The sequence below is a fragment of the Rattus norvegicus genome, chromosome 6, assembly GCF_036323735.1.
Source record: "Rattus norvegicus strain BN/NHsdMcwi chromosome 6, GRCr8, whole genome shotgun sequence".
Classification (NCBI taxonomy): Eukaryota; Metazoa; Chordata; class Mammalia; order Rodentia; family Muridae; genus Rattus; species Rattus norvegicus.
This window is the reverse complement of record NC_086024.1, coordinates 63,103,166-63,122,698: the sequence shown is the minus strand read 5'-3', so window position 1 is coordinate 63,122,698 and position 19,533 is coordinate 63,103,166. Positions and strand designations below refer to the sequence as shown.

General features: G+C 41.5%; 2 protein-coding genes across 2 annotated transcripts in view; one reads left to right on the top strand and one right to left on the bottom strand.

Annotated features, from left to right (window-relative positions):
- The window catches only part of Zfp277 (zinc finger protein 277), a 129,333-nt gene extending 117,243 nt beyond the window's left edge, over window positions 1–12,090 (top strand). The window contains exons 8-12 of the mRNA NM_001399663.1: window positions 4,909–4,976; window positions 6,611–6,707; window positions 8,632–8,674; window positions 9,932–10,106; window positions 11,213–12,090. Of these exons, the coding sequence (NP_001386592.1) occupies window positions 4,909–4,976; window positions 6,611–6,707; window positions 8,632–8,674; window positions 9,932–10,106; window positions 11,213–11,399 (570 nt within the window). The 3' untranslated portion in view covers window positions 11,400–12,090. The remainder of the gene's footprint in view (window positions 1–4,908; window positions 4,977–6,610; window positions 6,708–8,631; window positions 8,675–9,931; window positions 10,107–11,212) is intronic.
- Window positions 1–19,533, bottom strand: part of LOC120093247 (60S ribosomal protein L29-like) — a 613,897-nt gene that overhangs the window by 106,733 nt on the left and 487,631 nt on the right. The window lies entirely within an intron of this gene.

Here is a 19,533-nt window from a genome sequence, read left to right as displayed (position 1 = left end):
AAATTATTAGAAAAAGTAAAATATATTCTGATGTATTAGTATTTTAAGAAATAATGAAAACACTTTGAACGAGACAGAAGGAAGCAATAAAGTCCCTGAGATCTATGACAACCCTGGACTAAAGAGCTACACAGATGCCCCAGCATTGACATCTCCAGGGTGCTAACAGAATCTGCTAAGAAGTAAGAAGCTAATGCTTGGAATATACATAGAAGAGACTGCTCCAATAATATTAATACATCATTGGGGAAAACTTAGAGCCAGCAGCGTCTCAGCATCATTATAGTCTGTTTTTAGACATGTTAATGAACAGTGTTTAATGTGAAGAACAAGTCATTAACATGAAGAATAAATTCTCTAAAATTTTGCCTAAGTGATAGCTAATGATAAACACTTTTTAAAAATAAAAGTAAAAGAGTGAGAGGCATCCGTGGCTCATTCCCCACAGGGATGTGCGCAGGTGACAAAGCTGTAGTAGTAGTCTGTGCTATGTGTGCCTTCTGTGAGTTTCATGCCGTCCACCTATTTGCAGCACCTTTAGACAGCAGAAGACGAGAACAGAAGGCAAGCAGGGTGACTTGTCAGATCTCTGTTCAGAGTTTAGAGGCCGGAGTACAAGGCCACTGTGAGCACATGCAATGAGAGTCTTGTCCCGAATCAGCCTTCCACCTCCTCTGTGGGCTCTATCAGTAGTAGTTCGACCACTCACATGGAGCTTCCTGCTGCATTTTAAACCCTTCTAGCATCTCCAGTGCCTCCTGGATACTCTGGCCAGATGCACTCCAGCAGTCAGCTGCCCTCCAAACTGAGCAAATAGGCAAGTGTTTTACTTCTTCTTAGGTGAGATAATTTCCTTGTCTGATAACTTATATTGCTTTTTTTTAATGTGACAGACTTAAAAACACGTTGAAGTCAAACACATTGAACTCCTTGGCACAGTCTGGATCATCTACCTAAAATCTTGCTTTATTTCCTCACCAACAAGAAACAAGAGTTCAGTGTCTAGTAATAATTGATAAGAGATGAGGTCTCTCTTAGTTTCCTAGTCAGATACTCCAACCTCAGGTATAACAAACTGCTTATTGTCACTGGGCTTCAGCCACATGTGCCTAAGGCACTCATGATTCAAGCTCAGAGTTTTCTAGAGGAAACTATTTCTGTTGTGGTTTTATCATTTGGCCTGTTTTGTTTTGTTTCATTTTATTTCATATTATTTTATATTATTTTGTCTTAAAATATACAAGACCATGTAGATATAAGCTCCTAGCCTAAAGCGTTGTTATAGTCCTATAAATCCTTCCCATTTAAAGAAGTGTCTCTTCCTTTGTCGTGCGTGTGTGCGTGCATGAGTTGAGGGGTCCTATTCTCAGATCATTTCTCTTTTTCTCTCCATCCTCTCACTGCTCACATCTATCTGATGCAGAGGTTTGAGGGATGTTTTGAACAACTTTACAGACAGGCCTTCCAAACCTTGTTTTTCTTGTGTTCTTAGCTTTTCTGACATGATTCATTACCACACTGTCTTAATTGGAAGTCATGTGCCTTGTTTTCTTTCTTTCTTTTTCCCATGTTTCCCCCTTTAGCTCTTGTCCCCAAGCAGGGTATTTTAGGAAAGACTAGGTGCATGTTGCTAATTTCCTAATATACTAATGAAAGTAGATTTTCCTCTTCTCTCAGTTGTATTTTTGAGGTTGTATTATGAAAATAAATTGATACAGGTTATAATAAACACTCAGAAAGTTGCAAAATTACACTTGAGTTACAAAGTTTGACAGTGGGGGAAAAAATCAGTTTTTCCTTTGACTTGGAACATTTGTTGATAGCATCATTTACTCATTTCACTTGGAATGGTAACATCACAGATGGCCTCTCCTTGAATGTCTTTACAGCAGTAAAAATATGACCATAAATCCTAGTCCAGGGAGACCAAGTATGGCTTGAAAATTGTAATGTATTACCAAAAATTATTGCAGAGATCCTGTTTACAGTGCTGAGCCATTCTTGATGACCTCTAATGAGGTTCAACACTTTATGATGACTCTAGAAAGTGCATTATAGAGTTCAGATTAACTGTCTCTAACGACAGTATGGTGGATCTCGGCATGTCTGAGCTTATGCTTCGTTTGTTTGATAAGTAGTGACAGTTTCAAAGCCTCTCATTAAGCTGATGAACGGCAGATATTCTTGCTCCCTCTAAAGCATAATGGTGCACATAGTTCTTTGTGTTAGCCAAATGAATGCCTTTATTTTAGGGAGAGGCATGTCCATAGCTGAAAAAATCTTGATTTCAGGCTTCCAGAAGAAAGACATTGAGTGAGAAGGATAGCTGTGCTCAGAGCCAGCCAGGCTGGGCTTGACCCAACCTGTGTCAGCTCCTTGAAAAGATGTTCAGTGCTAGACCTTCAATGGCTTTGGTATACTGTCTGCTTTGGCAGATTTGAGTGAGTGAAGACAGGTCCTAAAGAGAAAAAAAAAGTTCAAAGGAAAAAATAAAAATGACTGGACCAGAATAAACCACCCTAACCATCTTTCTGTGGTGTTTTGCTGACACTGTGACTTACCAAACAAAAGTCCCTAAAAGTGGAACTTATGCACTAACTGTAAAAGATAAAAGGTTTGAATAGATATTGAATACCTATTCATATCCAGCATGAGCTTTATACATAGTGTTTAATTACCTCACAAAAGTCTTTCAGAAGTAAGATCTAAACTGACCTCAATTTTTTGTATTTTTTGAAGTTACAATTAAAAATAAACAAACAAACTTCATAGTATCTACTATGGGCAGAATCAGCAAATGTAACCAGCAACAAAGGGCAAGTCTCCTTGGACGTTCAAGGGGAGGAGATAAATAGCAAACAAAGGGACAAACTCATGCACAAGCACATACCCATACCTGCAACTCCTGCAGGAATACGAAGTGGCTTGGAACAGGAGTGTTACTGCTTTTTGTTTTTCATTGTTTACACTCTATCCATTTATATAACGAACTTTAGTCATTTTCACACATACTCCATTCCCATCTTTCTTTCTTTCTTTTTTTAAAGATTTATTTATTTATTTTATTTATATGAGTACACTGTAGCTGTCTTCAGACACACCAGAAGAGGGCGTCAGATCCCATTACAGATGGTTGTGAGCCACCATGTGGTTGCTGGGAATTGAACTCAGGACCTCTGGAAGAACAGCCAGTGCTCTTAACCACTGAGCCATCTCTCCAGCCCCATTCCCATCTTTCTCTCTCTGGACCTGTACTTTTGTCAAATCTTCCTACCCCATACTTTTATGTCTTTTTGTGTACAGCCAGTGACTTCAGAGTTTCTTGACTGAGCATGGGTGGGTCATTTATTGGAACGAAAGCAACTTATTAGTGGCTGCAACTTACAGCCCCTCCTCCAACAATACTTAATTGCCTCAGTCGGGGTGGGGCCTCATATTGTAGATATCATAGCAGATCACCACAGCTACAGTAAGGTCACAGATACAGTGGCTGTGCCATGGCATGCCCAGGAACATCATCTTTATCGGAAGAGTTTTGTTTAAACAGACCAGTCAGTGGAGGACTGAGTTGTGTTCAAGCAGAGACCAGAGTGACCACACAGAGATGTGGAAGATGACAGAGTGTTCAAAGGGAAGCCGTTCTGCTGTGTTGAGGATACAACAGGAAGACCAGCCTGGCTGGGAGGGAGATCCTGAGGAAGAAAGGGGCAGCAGGAAATGAGAATACAGAAGGAGCCTGGGAGAGCATGGAGATACATACACCGTGGTAGGAAGTCTGTACTGTGTTCCAACTGTGAGAACTGTCCTGCAGAAAGATCACGGTGGCTGCTGTCTGGGGAATGGAGCAGAGAACAAGAGTGGAAGCAGTTTGTATGAGAGTGTCCAACCTGCAGGTTGCATACCGAAGCATGTGGCCAAGGGCAGCTAAGAATACGGCCCAATACAAAAATCATAAACCTCCTTACAACATGTGTGTGTGTGTGAACTTCCTTAAAGTGTGTGTATGTGTGAACTTCCTTAAAATTTGTGTGTGTGTGTGTGTGTGTGTGTGTGTGTGTGTGTGTGTGTCTTTATGAGGTGGTATTTTTGCTGTTGTAGTTTAGTTGGGGATCTTTTTTTCATATGTGTATGGTGTGCATGAGGGCTTATGTGTACACATCTACATGCAGAGACCTGAAGCTAATGTTATGTCCTCCTCTATCACTTTCCACTTTATTTATTGAAACTTTCTCCCTGAACCAAGTTACAGCTAGTAATTCCTTGCCGGCCCCAAGAATCCCCTGTGTGGGCTTCCCAAGTGCTGGGATTATAGGTGACTACCATGCCCCCTGGCATTTATGTAGGTTCTGGGGATCCCAAGTCTGGTTTTCACACTGTGCAGCAAGTACTGTATCCACTGAGGTATTTCCTCAGCATCAAGTGGTGGCAGAGGTGGTGTAAGTGTTTAGAGGGAGGGAGATTGTAACTTGAATAGGGGTTCTCAAGTGTGAACTCTGCAGATGATACCATCATTTTGTAAGGACAAAAGATTGAACATACTGCTAGGCAGTATTTCAGAGTCCTTTCCAGGAGCTCTTGGTGGTTTCTTTAAAAGGAAAAAAAAAAAAATACAGATCCTTAAGTGGCACTAATATATATTCAGGGTTGAAAAACAGTGATTTAAAATTAAGGAAGTGGGGTGGGAAATGGGAAGAAAAACGTGATTAAAAGGCTGTTTCTTCAGAAACAAATATGTTTACTATTTTAGTTTAGCATTTCAGGATTTATTCATCTCAATCATAGCAGTGAGTGGAAGCCATCAGAGTGGGTTTGGTTTAATGGTGGTGGTATTTGGGTTCGATGTCTGTTTTTTCGCTCTTTGCACCTCTTCTCCTTACTCTGTCTGAACTCTGCATTCTTCCTACAAAGGAACTCGGGAAGTCATGGGAAGAGGTGCAGTTGGAAGACGACCGTGAGCTGCTGGACCTTCAGGAAGAGTAAGGCACCGCACTGCTGCTGTCAGCTACAGCGTCGAAGAGCGGGCAGATGGTTCTTTAATTTGGGCTGTAATTACCATTCCAAAGAGGGACAATAAGAAGAAAGTCTCTAAGCCATACACCCTTTCATATAAGTGGCAAGGTTTTTAAATTAAAATAATTTTCCCATAAAAAAATCACTAACGATACTTTTGGGTGAGATTAGTTGGGGTTTGGGTTTGTTTTTATTTTGTTTTGTTTTGGGTTTGTTTTTGTTTTTGTTTTTGTTTTTTACTTTCTACTTTTTCATACAGAGAACAGGACATACAAATACAGAAATAATGTAAGAAATATGTATTGTCAGTGTCTTAGGCAAAAACCTACTGCAGATACAACGGTGCATACAGAAATCCGATTAAGACTCTGATTTCTTCATATTCTTTTCTACCATACATAAAAATATCATCAAAGGGAATTTAGATAAAGAAAACAAACTCACACTTTGAGTGGTCATATGTACTAATACATGTTAGACAGTCTGTTATGTGATTCTTCCATCCATCCCTTTGAAGTGGTAATGGTTTGGGTCTGATAGTGAGCTTGTCTCAGATCCCAGTTAGAGCAGCACTGAGAGAGACCTCACACTCCGTACTTTCCGTAATGGGCATTTCCAGTTGTCTCTCTGCGCCCTCTTTCCGCTTCTTCCCTGGTAATAAAAACCTGTAAGGATCAGGATTCTTTGGGGCCTGTAAGTAAAAGACTTCCACAGCCTGCCTTGCAGCTGTGTGTGCTGTGCAGCTGCACTTCGACTGCAGCAGTCGCAGCAAGTGAGAGTGCAGTGCCGGACACCACAGTGTTCCAGTGCCGTGGCATGCGTAGCACTGCTCCTTAAGGGGCTCTCCTGTCACTGCAATCTAAGTCCAAGAGGCACCACAGAAGAGAAGGGTTTGTTTGGGCTAATGGTTTCATGGCTGGGCAACCATGGAAGCTGGGTTCCATCACTGCTGATGGAGCTTACAACATAACTTTGCCATCTGCGGATAAGAAAGCAGATGCCTTGGGCCAGAACCTGAGCAGTTACAATCTCTACCTGCCTCCATGACCCTCAGTCGGCCAAACTCAAGCTTTCTGTTAAAACAGTATATGCCCTTAACCCCTGAGCCGTGTCTCCAGCCCTGCATGCCTTTTGAGTTACCATTCTACCACAAGATGTAACATTTGCCCCATTTAAAATAATCAGTGTTTCCCTCTTGAAATATAACTGTAGGCTTTAAAAAAAAAAAAAAACACGCAGTCCGCCATGCTGAAGCACGTCCGCTCACATCCTGTGTATTGGTGCTTGGGACTAATAAGAGAACGTCCCACCTCTTGATAGGTGTCCTTTTGGAATTAAATTTCTCTGTGTCCATTCTCAAGTCACTGTTCAAAAGAGTGGCAAATGGGGAAACCAGGGCAGCACCTACTGGCTGGCTGTCATCTCATGCTTGGAAATCCAGACTCTGTATCTGAAAGTCGTAATAGGATGTGGCAGTCTTTCCCAACATGTCACTAAATGATCAGTGGCATTTGCTAGGAAAGAGACACTAACACAACTCACCATGAGGTGCACCTCCAGTGAGAAGATGACCGTGTGTTCTGTCTTCTTTTTAACCTAGTGACTGGTCTGATTGGCAGGAGTACCCTGTCTCTGCTGTCTGCCTATTTTGTGAAAAGCAAGAGGAGACAATAGATAAATTGTATGTGCACATGAAGGTGAGATGTGTTTATCTTGCTTTAATTTTGTTTCATTCTGACAGCGTGGAGCTGGTAATCATTTGATCGACAGTAACTCGCTGGGATGGTTTATGTTAAGCTGACAGGACCTAGAATGTCCTAGCAAAGGAGCCTCTGGGTGTGCTTGAGGGCTTTTCTTGACTGATTCATTTAGGTAGGTGACTACGCTGGGTGTGGGCAGCACCACTCCATGGACCAGTCCGCAGCTGGTTAGGAGAAAGGGACAAACAGCAGCGTTTGTCACTCTCTACTTTGTTCTTTCTCCATGAAGGTTTGTTGTTGTTGTGTTGTTGTTGTTGTGTTGTTGTTGTTGTGTTGTTGTTGTTGTTTGTCAAGGTACATTAGTCTCAGTGTGGAAACAGACAGGAAGCCCACATCCTCCAATCATTATTCCATTCCAGAAAGTACAAACAGAAGAGACAGGCCAGATCCATCCAGGAGGGGAGAGTGTGGTGCAGGGTAGAGGGTGATTGACTAACCTGAGCAGACCGTAGCTTAGATGTCACGGCTCCCACCCTTAAGGGGCTTCCTTGATCACCGTAGCTCAGGAGATGAGAGATCTGCAGCCACAGTGACAATATCCAAATGTAGTGGGTTCTGGGGCCTTCTTTCTGCTCCTGCCTGTATTGTTGACTAAGGTAGAAAGAGCAAAAGTCTTGCTATTCACAAAGGTCAAGATCGAAGCTGCACATAATGTGACCTGAGAGCCACTCGGGGAGGAGAAACCAGAAGAAGCATCCGGCTCTGCTTCCCTCTGTGTCGTGTTTATATTGAGGTGACACTTGAAGCTAGGAATTCTGAACCTTTATTCACTTCAGTATACCCAAAAGATACTCCCTATGTGTTGCTCTGACCTTGGCTAGATGCTGGGGTAAAGAAAAGAATATCTAATGATATATGACAGTATCTCAACAGCATGGGAATAATAATTAATAATGATAATAATAATAAACAATATTTCTGTGGAGTTCTGACGTTCTCTGCCTGTCTTCTGAGTTGTGTCTGTCTATAGTTGGCATCTGTTTTTTACTCACCTTCAGTTCTCCTCATTGAGAAATACTGTTCTTAGTTCAACAAAATAAGGTCCTGGGCAGAGCTAGAAAGCCTATGGGCATATATTCTTATGAGTCGGTTTGTCTTTGATAGGTTACCAGTAGGATGGATATGTGGCCATTTATAGGTGTGTCACCATGTAGGGATAACATTCTTGGACTCCTCACAAGGATCATTGGTCCTGCTCATTGACATGCTCAGTTGGTAGCATGTCATGAACTCCTGAGCATCCTGCATCTACTGGTACTGCACAAAATGCTGCCACAGGGAACAAGATTGCTTTTCTGTGAGGTGATAGATTTGAACATTTACAGCACAGTCAACTGGAGAAAGGGGACAAGCAGAATACCATAAGTCTCTGTCTTGTGGCAGTCCAAAGAAAGGTTGGTTGATGTGAAATGTAAAAGTAGAACCGAAGAAACACATACACACACACACACACACACACACACACACACACACACACAAACACACACAACACACACACACACACTGACTGTGTGAAACATCACGTGCTTCTAGTTCTCTAAAACCTAGTTCTGTAATTGTGGTCCAGATGCCCTGTATGCAGGAATCACAACTTAACACACTCTTTTATCAGGCTAGATATTTTAGACATTGTAAATTGGCAAAAATAAGCTGTAACCAATTACAACGTTTCAACTAATTGATGCTCTGGATTGTGCTTTAGAGAACTGCTGACCATGGAGGAAGGTGGTTAGAATTAGAAGATATCAAAAGCAGAAGATGATGAACTCAGACTGCTTCTGAATCAGATGTCTGTTTATAGCTTTAGCCTGAAAGATTAAATAATTCGTATGCTTACAAATATGCTCCTTCCCTTTTTTAGGACACACACGAGTTTGATCTCCTCAGAATAAAGTCAGAACTCGGTAAGTTTGGTTGGGAAGTTATTTTTTTATGATGCTGCGCTTTTGTGGACCCTCCTGTAAGTGATACCGGTGTTAGCCATGACTAAGGGCTGCAATCACATGATCCATCTCTGTGCAGACATTCCGAAATTCACTAAAGCGGTAATTCTTGGCCATTCTGGATTCTGATCTTAAAAGGTTTACTTCTTTTTTTTTTTTAATTTCACATACTATCTTATGCTCTTCTACCTATGTGAGCCCTTTAATAATATGCAAAAAGAGGCTGGCAGAAAGAGCACAGGTAGCTTGAGGCTTGGGGTTTTTTATTATTATTCGTATATTTTGTTTTTGAGACAGAGCTTTATTCACTGTGCAGCTCTGGTTGACCTAGAATTTGCCATGTCTGTCAGGCAGGCTTTAAACACACAGAGATCTGCCTGCCTTTGCCTTTGAGTGCTGAGGTCAAAGGTGTGCACTACCACACTTGGATAAGAGCTCAGGTCTCTGAAGTCAGATTGCAGTGCTGACTCCAGCACATACTGTGTATGTGACAGTAGGCCTCGGGGCAGGAAACTGTGCACTGTGTGTTCAACACAGTATGATTATACTGCAGTGTGTGGCAGAATGCCTACATGTGTTATTACAAATGTGACCAACTGAATAGCTCTCATGGTGACTGTCATGGAAGGATTAGCGATGCTGCGTCATAAATTACTATTTTCCTAGTGGGTCCAATATACCGGACTCCTGGATATGTGGCTTTGCTTTGCTGCCATTCCAAACATGCGTATGTATTACACACACAGTTTGTTTTCTAGTCAGGAGCATACACTGCAGAACCAACAGCCTGGTATGAGATTGAGACTCCACCATTTCCCAGCTATGAAATCTCGAACAGTTTCCCAATGAATAATGTTGATGTAAAGATTCCACCCATGTGATGATGGTTTGGAGGATGAAATGTATTAAGACATAAAAAGTGGTTAGCATAGATCAGAGCATGCAAGCCCTATATTGCTGCCCATTATTGTATTTTAATTGTTCCATGTCTTCAGGTCAGCTAATTAGGATAGGGTGTTTCCTGTAAGAAATTATAACAAACAATTTTTCCATGTTTTCAACATAAAATTGGTCAATATTGTAGAATTATAGATCACATGATATCATACAAATATTTAAGTTTTTAATATATCAGTTTAAAACATATTAAAAAGTTTTAAAGAAAATAAATGAATGCCAATGCAGAAACAGTGCTGAAGGTTGTGTGATGGTTTGCAGGATTAAATTTCTATCAGCAAGTGAAGCTGGTCAACTTCATCCGAAGGCAGGTTCACCAGTGCAAGTGCTACAGTTGCCAGGCAAAGTTCAAGTCCAAGGCAGAGCTAAGGACTCACATGGAGAACGCTAAACACACCTCACTGCTTCCTGACAGCAAGACGTGGGATCAACTGGAGTGAGTCCTGCCGAACCGAACATCACTTGTGTGACTTCAGTGGGAGGGAGGGAGGGAGTGGATGCTAGCTACCTAAAATGTCAGTGTCCTCAAAGAATATTAAACTAGGCCTCCACAGAACTCTAACCAAAAAACTCTGGTTTTCCCTGTTTGGAAGACTTCCCATTGATGAGGGCCAAAGTCAGCCAGCCCTCTGTTTAACTGGTACGCTGGTCTTAGTCCGCATAGACATTAGAGATGGAAGAACATGGCTGTGGTTTTGTTTGGTCTTTGAGATTGTTACTTTTGAAAAGAAAATAATATTTTTGACTCAGTTAAAATTTTGGAAGGACCCAACTTTGAGTAAATAAAGGAGTTGCTGGTTTTTAGCTGATAACAGAGCTGCCCAGTACTGGAGCAGGCGGCCTGTCCAGCTAATGTGTCTTATCATATCGGGCTCGAGTCAGACAGGAAGGGTCAGAGGAAAATCAACAGAGGTGTCGCCCAGCACAGCCCTTGCAGCTAATCAAAGTGTCAGTCAGGGGACATGGCAAAACTGCTGCTGTGTGTGCTGCTGCTCTGTGTGCTGCTGTGTGTGCTGCTGCTGCTGTGTGTGCTGCTCTGTGTGCTGCTGTGTGTGCTGCTGCTGCTGTGTGTGCTGCTCTGTGTGCTGCTGTGTGTGCTGCTGCTGCTGTGTATGCTGCTCTGTGTGCTGCTGTGTGTGCTGCTGTGTGCTGTGTGTGCTGCTGTGTGCTGCTGCTGTGTGCTGCTGCTGTGTGCTGCTGCTGTGTGTGCTGCTGTGTGTGTGCTGCTGTGTGTGCTGCTGTGTGCTGTGTGTGCTGCTGTGTGTGCTGTGTGTGCTGCTGCTGTGTGTGCTGTGTGTGCTGCTGCTGTGTGTGCTGCTGTGTGTGTGCTGCTGCTGTGTGTGCTGCTGCTGTGTGTGCTGTGTGTGCTGCTGTGTGTGCTGCTGTGTGTGCTCTGTGTGCTGTGTGTATGCTGCTGTGTGTGTGCTGCTGTGTGTGCTGTGTGTGCTGCTGTGTGTGCTGTGTGTGCTGCTGTGTGCTGCTGCTTGACGTCTTCATGGGTTTTACTCATTTGTTATTCGGTGTATCTGTGGTTGCTTCCAGGTATTATTTTCCCACCTATGAGAATGACACTCTCCTGTGTACGCTGTCTGACAGTGAAAGTGACCTGACAGCTCAAGAGCAAACTGAAAATGTTCCCATCATCAGTGAAGATACGTCCAGACTGTGTGCCTTAAGACAGAGCAGTGTTCTCAACCAATTGCTGCTCCAGGAATGCCTGGAAAACTAGCAGAGGCTGCTGCGGGCGCAGTGCACAGGCTGCTGCGGGCGCAGTGTTGCATGGTTTCCTCCTGGAAGACACAGACAGAACAAGAGTTCAGATTTGATCATCGACACAGCATTATTCATTACTGGAATCATGGTTGTTGTTAATGAATTTTTTTTTCAAGAAATAAGAAAAATAAAACGTTTTTATATTTGGACTGAGAAATTTTATTATATTGTTATCTTAAGTGATTTTATTTCATAAACTCATAATTATCTACAATATGGAGAACGTAAAAGCCACAAACATTAGAATGGATGAACCTGATTTTAACCCCATTATCTTAGTCCCCTTCCCATGAGCCTGTCACCCATTAAGTCACAGAATTCAATGTGATTTCTGTACTAAATTGAGAGCCTGTGAATTATTAAAACAGGACCCACCAAAGCAAAAAAAAAAAAAATTGCCAAAGGTCTGGATAATTCACAAATTAGACTTTTTTAAAAAGTCAAACCTGATTGTATTACAGTGTTATTGTTTTCCTGTTCCAAACCCCATAGAAATGGGCACAGGATAATTAAACTCACTCCACCAAAATATATGTGCACCTATGTATGCACTTTCCCTGCTATATATTATAATAGCAATAGTAACAGAGATAAGTCTGTGAACATAACTGTAGCGGCATTATAACACTTAATAAAGTTAAAAGGAACTTCTTTTTTTTTTTTTATTAACTTGAGTATTTCTTATATACATTTCAAGTGTTATTCCCTTTCCCAGTTTCCGGGCAAACATCCCCCTCCCCCCTCCCCTTCCTTATGGGTGTTCCGCTCCCAACCCTCCCCCCATTGCCGCCCTCCCCCCATAGTCTAGTTCACTGGGGGTTCAGTCTTAGCAGGACCCACTTCTTAATACATTTATTTATCCCAGGTAGTCTCAAAAATGTCTTCTTATAGCAAGGACCAACTGTGACACACATAATATATGACCTCTTATAAGATGCACTAAGGAAAACAAAAATCAGTCTTGTGAATTTCTACCAGAAATGAATAGCTTGGATAAAATAAACACCATGCAAACCTCAGTCAAGTGACAGTCTGCAAAATAATTGGCTTTTATGCTTATAAAAACGTCAAGGTCATTTTTTAAGAAAAAGCTAAAATTGTATGCCACACTAAGGAGGGCTAAAGATAGCGTGATGGATGGGTTGGATGAGGGAACAGGAAATAAGCATCTGACTCTCCATGAGAGGCAGTGGAATTACTGCACATGTCTGACAGGGTCTGTAAACACTATGGTGTTCGCATTAGTTACTCTTCTTGCTTTGACCTAAAGCTGAAAAAAAAAAAAGCAACCTAAGGAAAAAGAGATTTATTTTGGCTCACAGGTTTAGGTAACAACCCACAAGGCAAAGAAAGCCCAACAGATATGGCAGGAACTGGCTAGTCAGGCTGAAGCTGGTGAAGAATGGTTTTTTTCTTTTAATCTGGGACTCGCAGAGTCACACACATTTAGAATCGGTACTCCTACCTCAATAAAATTGAAAGTCCCTCACAACTATCTCAGATGTTTGTCTCCCAGGGGACTCTAGATCCTATCAAGGTAACAGTATCAACCATCACAACATTGCCATTAATTTACAGATTTTGATGATGATACTGTAATGTCTGAAAATGTTCTTGTATTTAAGAAATCATCCCCCCAAAACATTTAAGGATGAAGAAGCAATTTGCATCTTACCCTCAGAAAATTTGCATGGGCATAGAAAAAGAATGATAAAATACATGTGTATTTTATATGGAAATTCTTGGGATCATATCAACTCCTCTAAGTCTGAAATGGTTTTAAAATATCATTTTACATTAGGTTTACTTAATCAGGCCCCAAATGAAATCAATAAATTACATTCGGTTGATGTGGTTTTTCTGGACACCTAAAAGGTCTTATATTCCACAGCAATCCATGTTTCCTCCGTTTTGGGGTGTGGAGAGGTGGGAGGCAGGAGTTTGTGCATGTAAGTCCATGTGTAGGCTACACAGCTCAAGTTTGAGGGTATCATTCCTCAGGAGCCATCTACCTGATTTTTTGGGGGAAGGGGCTTAGCGGGACCTGGGACTCACCAGTTTGTCTAAGCTGATGGCCACCAACCTTCAGAGGTCTATACCTATGTCTGCGTGGATGGGATCACAAACATGCCACCATGCCTGGTTCTTTATGTGGGTCACAGGGGTAAAACTCAAACCGTTGTGCATGTGTGGTAAGTACTTTACCATCTGGGCTATCTCCCCAGCCCCACATTTCCTGGTTTTTAATACCACTGTTTATTAAACTGGATCCTTTGTCCCACTTTCTGAACTGAGATCCTTTAAGCCATGTGATTTTGCATGTTCTATTACGCATAGGGCCTGCCATGGTACTTTGGATAACAATGACCCCCATAAATTCATTTACTTGAATGCTTGGCCTACTAGGAGGTGTGGCCTTGTTGGAGGAATAGGAAGTGTGTCCCCGTGGAGGCAAACTTTGTGGTCTCATATGCTCAAGCTAGGCCAAGTCGGGGCAGTCTTCCTCCTGCTGCCTGTCCCACAAAAATATGCCATCAGCTTTCACTAGCCCGATATGTTGCACACCTCCCCTTCTATTTTTCATCTACCCTTTGTAGTTTCCTTAGTAATTTGGGGCTAAATATATTTTTTTCAGGTAATACAGAGAGGTAGCTTTCTAATTCTGTTCTTTCTTTACAATTGAGACCCATACATACCCTGTATGCTATACAACACTGGCTTCTGGGGTTCTAGGCTTCTGTGGTTAATGGCAGCCTGTGTGATAATACATTGCCTGGATTTGTAAATTACATCTGATCTGACCATATCTTTATATGCCCACAAGTCAAGTTCTGCAGATAGACCCCCATGTAGGCTTTTTATTAGAACCTAGCAAACACAGTAGACTCCCTTATTGTGAAACGCCTAAGTAAAAAACTAAGTAAAATTGTCCTAAAAACAAAGGTTAAAAAGACAAGTGTTCTCCTGTCTCTAGAACACTGTCTCTAGGAAACAGATTTGTTGGGGGAAATCAAACAGTGTCTGCAGTGTTCTCTAGATTGTTCTTCAGCTTAGAACAGGAGCAAAAGGATGTAAGTTAAAACCAAGAATAGCAAGCTTCTGAAGGAGAAAGCTTTGGGGGTGAGAAAAGTGTTGCCTTGGAAAACAAGTCAGACATAACAGGAAAAGTGAGACCTAAGGAAAGGCAGCCACTGGAAGAAAAGTTCTTGGGGTTTAACTCATAAGATGCTATTCTGGGGGTAGAGGGATCTATTTTAATGACCAAAGGAGTAAATTAAGCCCAATCAAATCTAACAATAGAAGCAAAATTCCAGCAAATCACAGTGGCTTTCTGAGGGACCAAAAATGCAGGCAATTACTAGCCAAGGCCTCTCTCAGCTGTAAAGACTCCTTGACAAGTAACGATGGAGAGCTCGTAAAAATGGACAAACATCTGGATGTAGAAGTGTATCTATAATCCCAACACTTAGGAGGCTGATGTAGGAGACTTACAAATTCAAGAGAACCTGGATATATAAATAGCAAGATTGTCAAAAACCAGAAACAGACAGGAAAGATGGTTCCATACCCACAAACAGCAGATTAAACAAACAGACCAGGAGGTAGGGGTGGAGGGAGCAGCAATAAACAGAGATAGAGAAGAATAAATGAAAAGAAGCTGCTTGAGGTTTTAATGAGTTTGTAGGTGTCAGTCCAATTAAAGATAAAGACGTGAGTGCTGTTGTGCCCAGGGGAAACATACCTGGGAAAGCTTTGGAATTAAGACTCAAAATGAAGACAAGAATGGTAAACTACAAAAGGATCCAGGCTTAGATTTAAAAAAAAAAAACCTACTTTAATTATGACTCTTTAATACTTCAACCTCCCTTCTAGCCTACCACTCACCAGAGGTAGGGAAAAAGAAAGGTTAAGAGGAGAAAGAGGGTTTGTGGACCTGTTTAGTAACAGTTCCTTGGAGAGATTCCAATCTTTGTTGTCAGCAGTCCAGTCCTCTAGCAAACACCACACACACATCAGCAGCAGCAGCTCCATCCAGAAAATAATTCAAGGTTCCGCAGATCACAAGTTCTTCGGTGTGTTTCTCTCTATTAAATTACCAAAAGTGATAATCAGCAAAGAGAGCAAGGCGAACCAATGAAGAGCATCATCAGCAAAGACCAGCATCAGTGAAGCCCACCAATGGCCACCAAAGGGTTGCAAGGCAAACCAATGCAAGAGCATCATCCACTGCTGGGTTACTATTTATACTCTTTCCAAATATCACATATCTGCTCGAGCATCCACTCCAGAAAAATATCACATATTCTTTCACTAGGCAGTTTCCAGAAAAACACCACATGTATGCTCTCAGCAAAACATCCTCTCATTTGTCTGCTTCAGCAAAACATCTTCTCATAAGACAGTTTCCAGAAAAATATCACATGACTTAATTGAGTCCAATGAAACCAAAAATTTCCATTTCAAGGCAAGATAAATGAGAACTGATTCTGAGTTAGAATATACAAAGAAGAGATTCTCATTCATGTAGAAGTGTGGGAAGGATGTACTATTAACAAAAAGGCACTGCCCTGGTAGGTTGTTGACCTCTTGCTTGGAAAGATAGTCTCACCTATGTTTAGTAATTGATATTAATAGTTAAGTCTAAGGCACAGATGTCAAAGAGTATGGGGAAGAAGACAAGAGACTCCTTTGCAGGAAGAAGAGAAACTCATTACTTAGCACAATTGCTTTATCTACTCCTTCCTCTAAAAAGGGATATGGATGGGTTTTTTCTTTTACGTTTTTCTTTTTTTTTTTCTTTTTGACAGAGTATTAGAAATATTGTCTATACTTTTTGATTAGGTTGTTTACTTAACATCCCCAATCCTCTCCTCCCACTTCCCCCTCACCCCCCTTCCCTCCCCCATCAACCCATCCTCTCTTTCTCCTCACAAAAGAAGAGGGAAGCCTCCCATGGATATCAACCAGCCTTGGCATATCAAGTCACAAAAGAGTAGACTCATCTTATATTGAAGCTAGACAAGGAAGCCCAGTTAGGGGAAAGGGATCTAAAGGCAAGCAGTGAGAAACATCCCCTTTAGTAGTACCACATGAAGACTCTGCTGTCATATATGTTCAGAGCGCCTGGATCCATCCCATGCATGCTCTCTAGTTGACAGTGCAGTGTCTATGAGCTACCATGGGTCCAGGTTAGTTGATTCTGTTGGGTTTCTTGTAATGTCTTTGACTCCTCTGGTTCCTTCACTCTTTCTTCTCCCTCTTCCAAAGAATTCTCCAAGCTCCATTTAATGTTTGGCTGTGGGTCTCTACATCTGTTTCCATCAGTTGCTGGATGAAATCTCTCTGATGACATGCATGCTAGGCTCCTTTCTGGAAGTACAGCAGAATGTGGGCTCTCTCTCATGACATGGGTCTCAAGCTGGGCCAGTGATTGATTGGCCCTTCCCTTAAATTTTGTTCCATCTTTTACCCCTGTACATCTTGTAGGCTGGACAAATTGTGAGTCTAAGCTTTTATAGTTGAGCTGGTGTCCCAATCCCTCAATTGGAGGTCTTGCCTGGCTACAGGAGATGACCATTCAGGCTACATATCCCCCCATTGCTACGACTCTTAGCTAGGGTTACTCTTATAGAATCCTAGGAGTTTCCATTGTCCTGGATTTCTAGCTCATCCCAGAATGTTGCTCCCCAAATACCACCAATCCAGTTATCTCTCCCACTACTCATAGCTAAGCAAACTAAAAGGCAGAGAGAGTGTATACAAATGAACAAAGTCAGAAATGAAAAGAGAAACATAACAACAGACACTGAGAAAATCCAAAGAATCATTAAGTCTTATTTCAAAAACCTGTACTCACAAAACAGAAAGATGATTCTCTTGATACCAAAACTTACCAAAACTAAATCAAGGTCAGGTAAATAATATAAATAAACCTATAATCTCTAAGGAAATAGAAGCAGTCATTGAAAGTCTAAAAGAAAGGGTGTGGAAGAAAGATGGTTTTAGTGCAGAATTCTACCAGACCTTCAAAGAAGAACTAATACCAATACTCTCCAAATTATTGCACAAAATAGAAACAAAAGTAACCCTTCCAAATTTATTTTGAGGCCACAGTCACCCTGATACCTAAACCATACAAAGACTCAACAAATAAAGAATTTCAGACCAATTTCCCTTAGGAAGATTATGCAAAATACTCAATAAAAGCAAAACTCAGCCACTAAAAACAAGGACATCATGACACTGCAGGCAAATGGATGGAACTAGAAAAAAAATATCCTGAGTGAGTACATAATGGTGCGTATTCACTTATAAGTGAACATCAGTCAGAAAATACAGGATAACCATGTTACAAACTACCTATCATAAGAAGCTAAGTAACAAGGAGGGTATAAGTGGGGATGCTTGAATCTCACCAAGAAGGGGTAATAGGATAGACTTTGGGGATGGGGATGGGGACTAGGGGCAAATTGGAACAGAAGGGATGAGGTGGGAGAGGGCAGAGGGAGAGGACTAGGAGAGATGGATAGATTTTTGAACTGTAAATTTGGAGACCAGAATCCAGTGTCTTAGTCCTTTCCTCCAATTACTGCTTTTACCCTGCCTTTCTACAAAGCGAACACATCCAAGAGAATCTAGAATCTCCTTCTCAAACACAGACAAACAACAGCAACAAAAACAAAGTAATGGGGGTTGGGGATTTAGCTCAGTGGTAGAGCACTTGCCTAGGAAGTGCAAGGCCCTGGGTTCGGGCCCCAGCTCCGAAAAAAAGAACAAAAAAAAAAAAAAAAAAACGACAAAGTAATGACAATAAAACTATGAGCAACTCGGAGCAATGTTGAGAATGGGAAAATGATCTTCTCCAGGGAAGAGCCCTTAACTGGTTATCCAGTACCAAGAAATCAGTCTGAGATTATACGCCTCCAGATAACATTATACACACTGAGCAGGTTGTATTTAAAATTTAGGAATATATGCATATACACGAACAACAGTTAAAGAAAAAAGGCCATAAATAGCAAGGAGTAAGTACATGGGAGAGATAGGAGGAAGAAAGTGAAAAGGAAGAAATGATGTACTTACATTAATTTCAAAACAATAAAAAATTATTTTAAAAAAGTAAAAAATATATATCCTGGCTGCTAGAAAGACCATCTTCCAACATAGAGAAAAGCTGTCCCAAAGAGCATCCAGAGAAGTTTCTGATGCAGAAGAATCATGATCTAAAGAAGACCTACTATGGAGTTTTGGTTGCTTAAGCCAATAAAGCCACTTTATTGTGTAGAGCCTTTAAGTAGGTCTCTAAACCATGCAGTTGACGAGTCTTGGCTGACATCAATGACTCCCAGTGTACACAGGAAGAACTGCAAGCCTCTGATCCTCTTTGAGTGTTTCCAAACTTGTCTCACTTGTCTGAGTGCCCACTCTTACTAAGCGACCAAGCCCTTTCCGTTTATGAAATATAAAGCCTCATGTCCCCTACTTTAATGTCTTCACATCTGTATCTCTGTACATTAACCTTGGCTTATCTTCCATGGACCAACTGGCCCTGTCCACTATGTCTCACTACACTGGATCAGCTTTAAATTCACAGACTAACGAGAAGTAAAAAGAGGAAGGTCAGGATGTCCACTGGAAGCATTCTTAGGCACCACAGATACTGCATGTGGTCTTTTTTCCATTCTCTCTTCTGAGAGAAAATGATATTGTCAATGAGAGGATATGTTAGATGAAATTTTTAATTTATAAGAACCCCAGTTGGCTATCCCCATGAGACAAAAGCCATGATAAGAAGATAGATTGTGGGGCTAGCGAGATGGCTCAAAGGTTAAGAGCACTGGCTGCTCTTCCAGAGGTCCTGAGTTCAATTCCCAGCGACCACATGGTGGCTCACAACCACCTGTAATGGGATCCGATGCCCTCTTCAGTTGTGTCTGAAGACAGCTACAGTGTACTTATATACATAAAATAAATAAATCTTTTTTAAAAAGAAGAAGACAGATTGCACTCCTCTGTTTGGCACAAAAGAATGTACTGGAAACTTGTGCAGAGTGGTGGGCAAGGAGAAAGACATGAGAGCAACCGTAAAG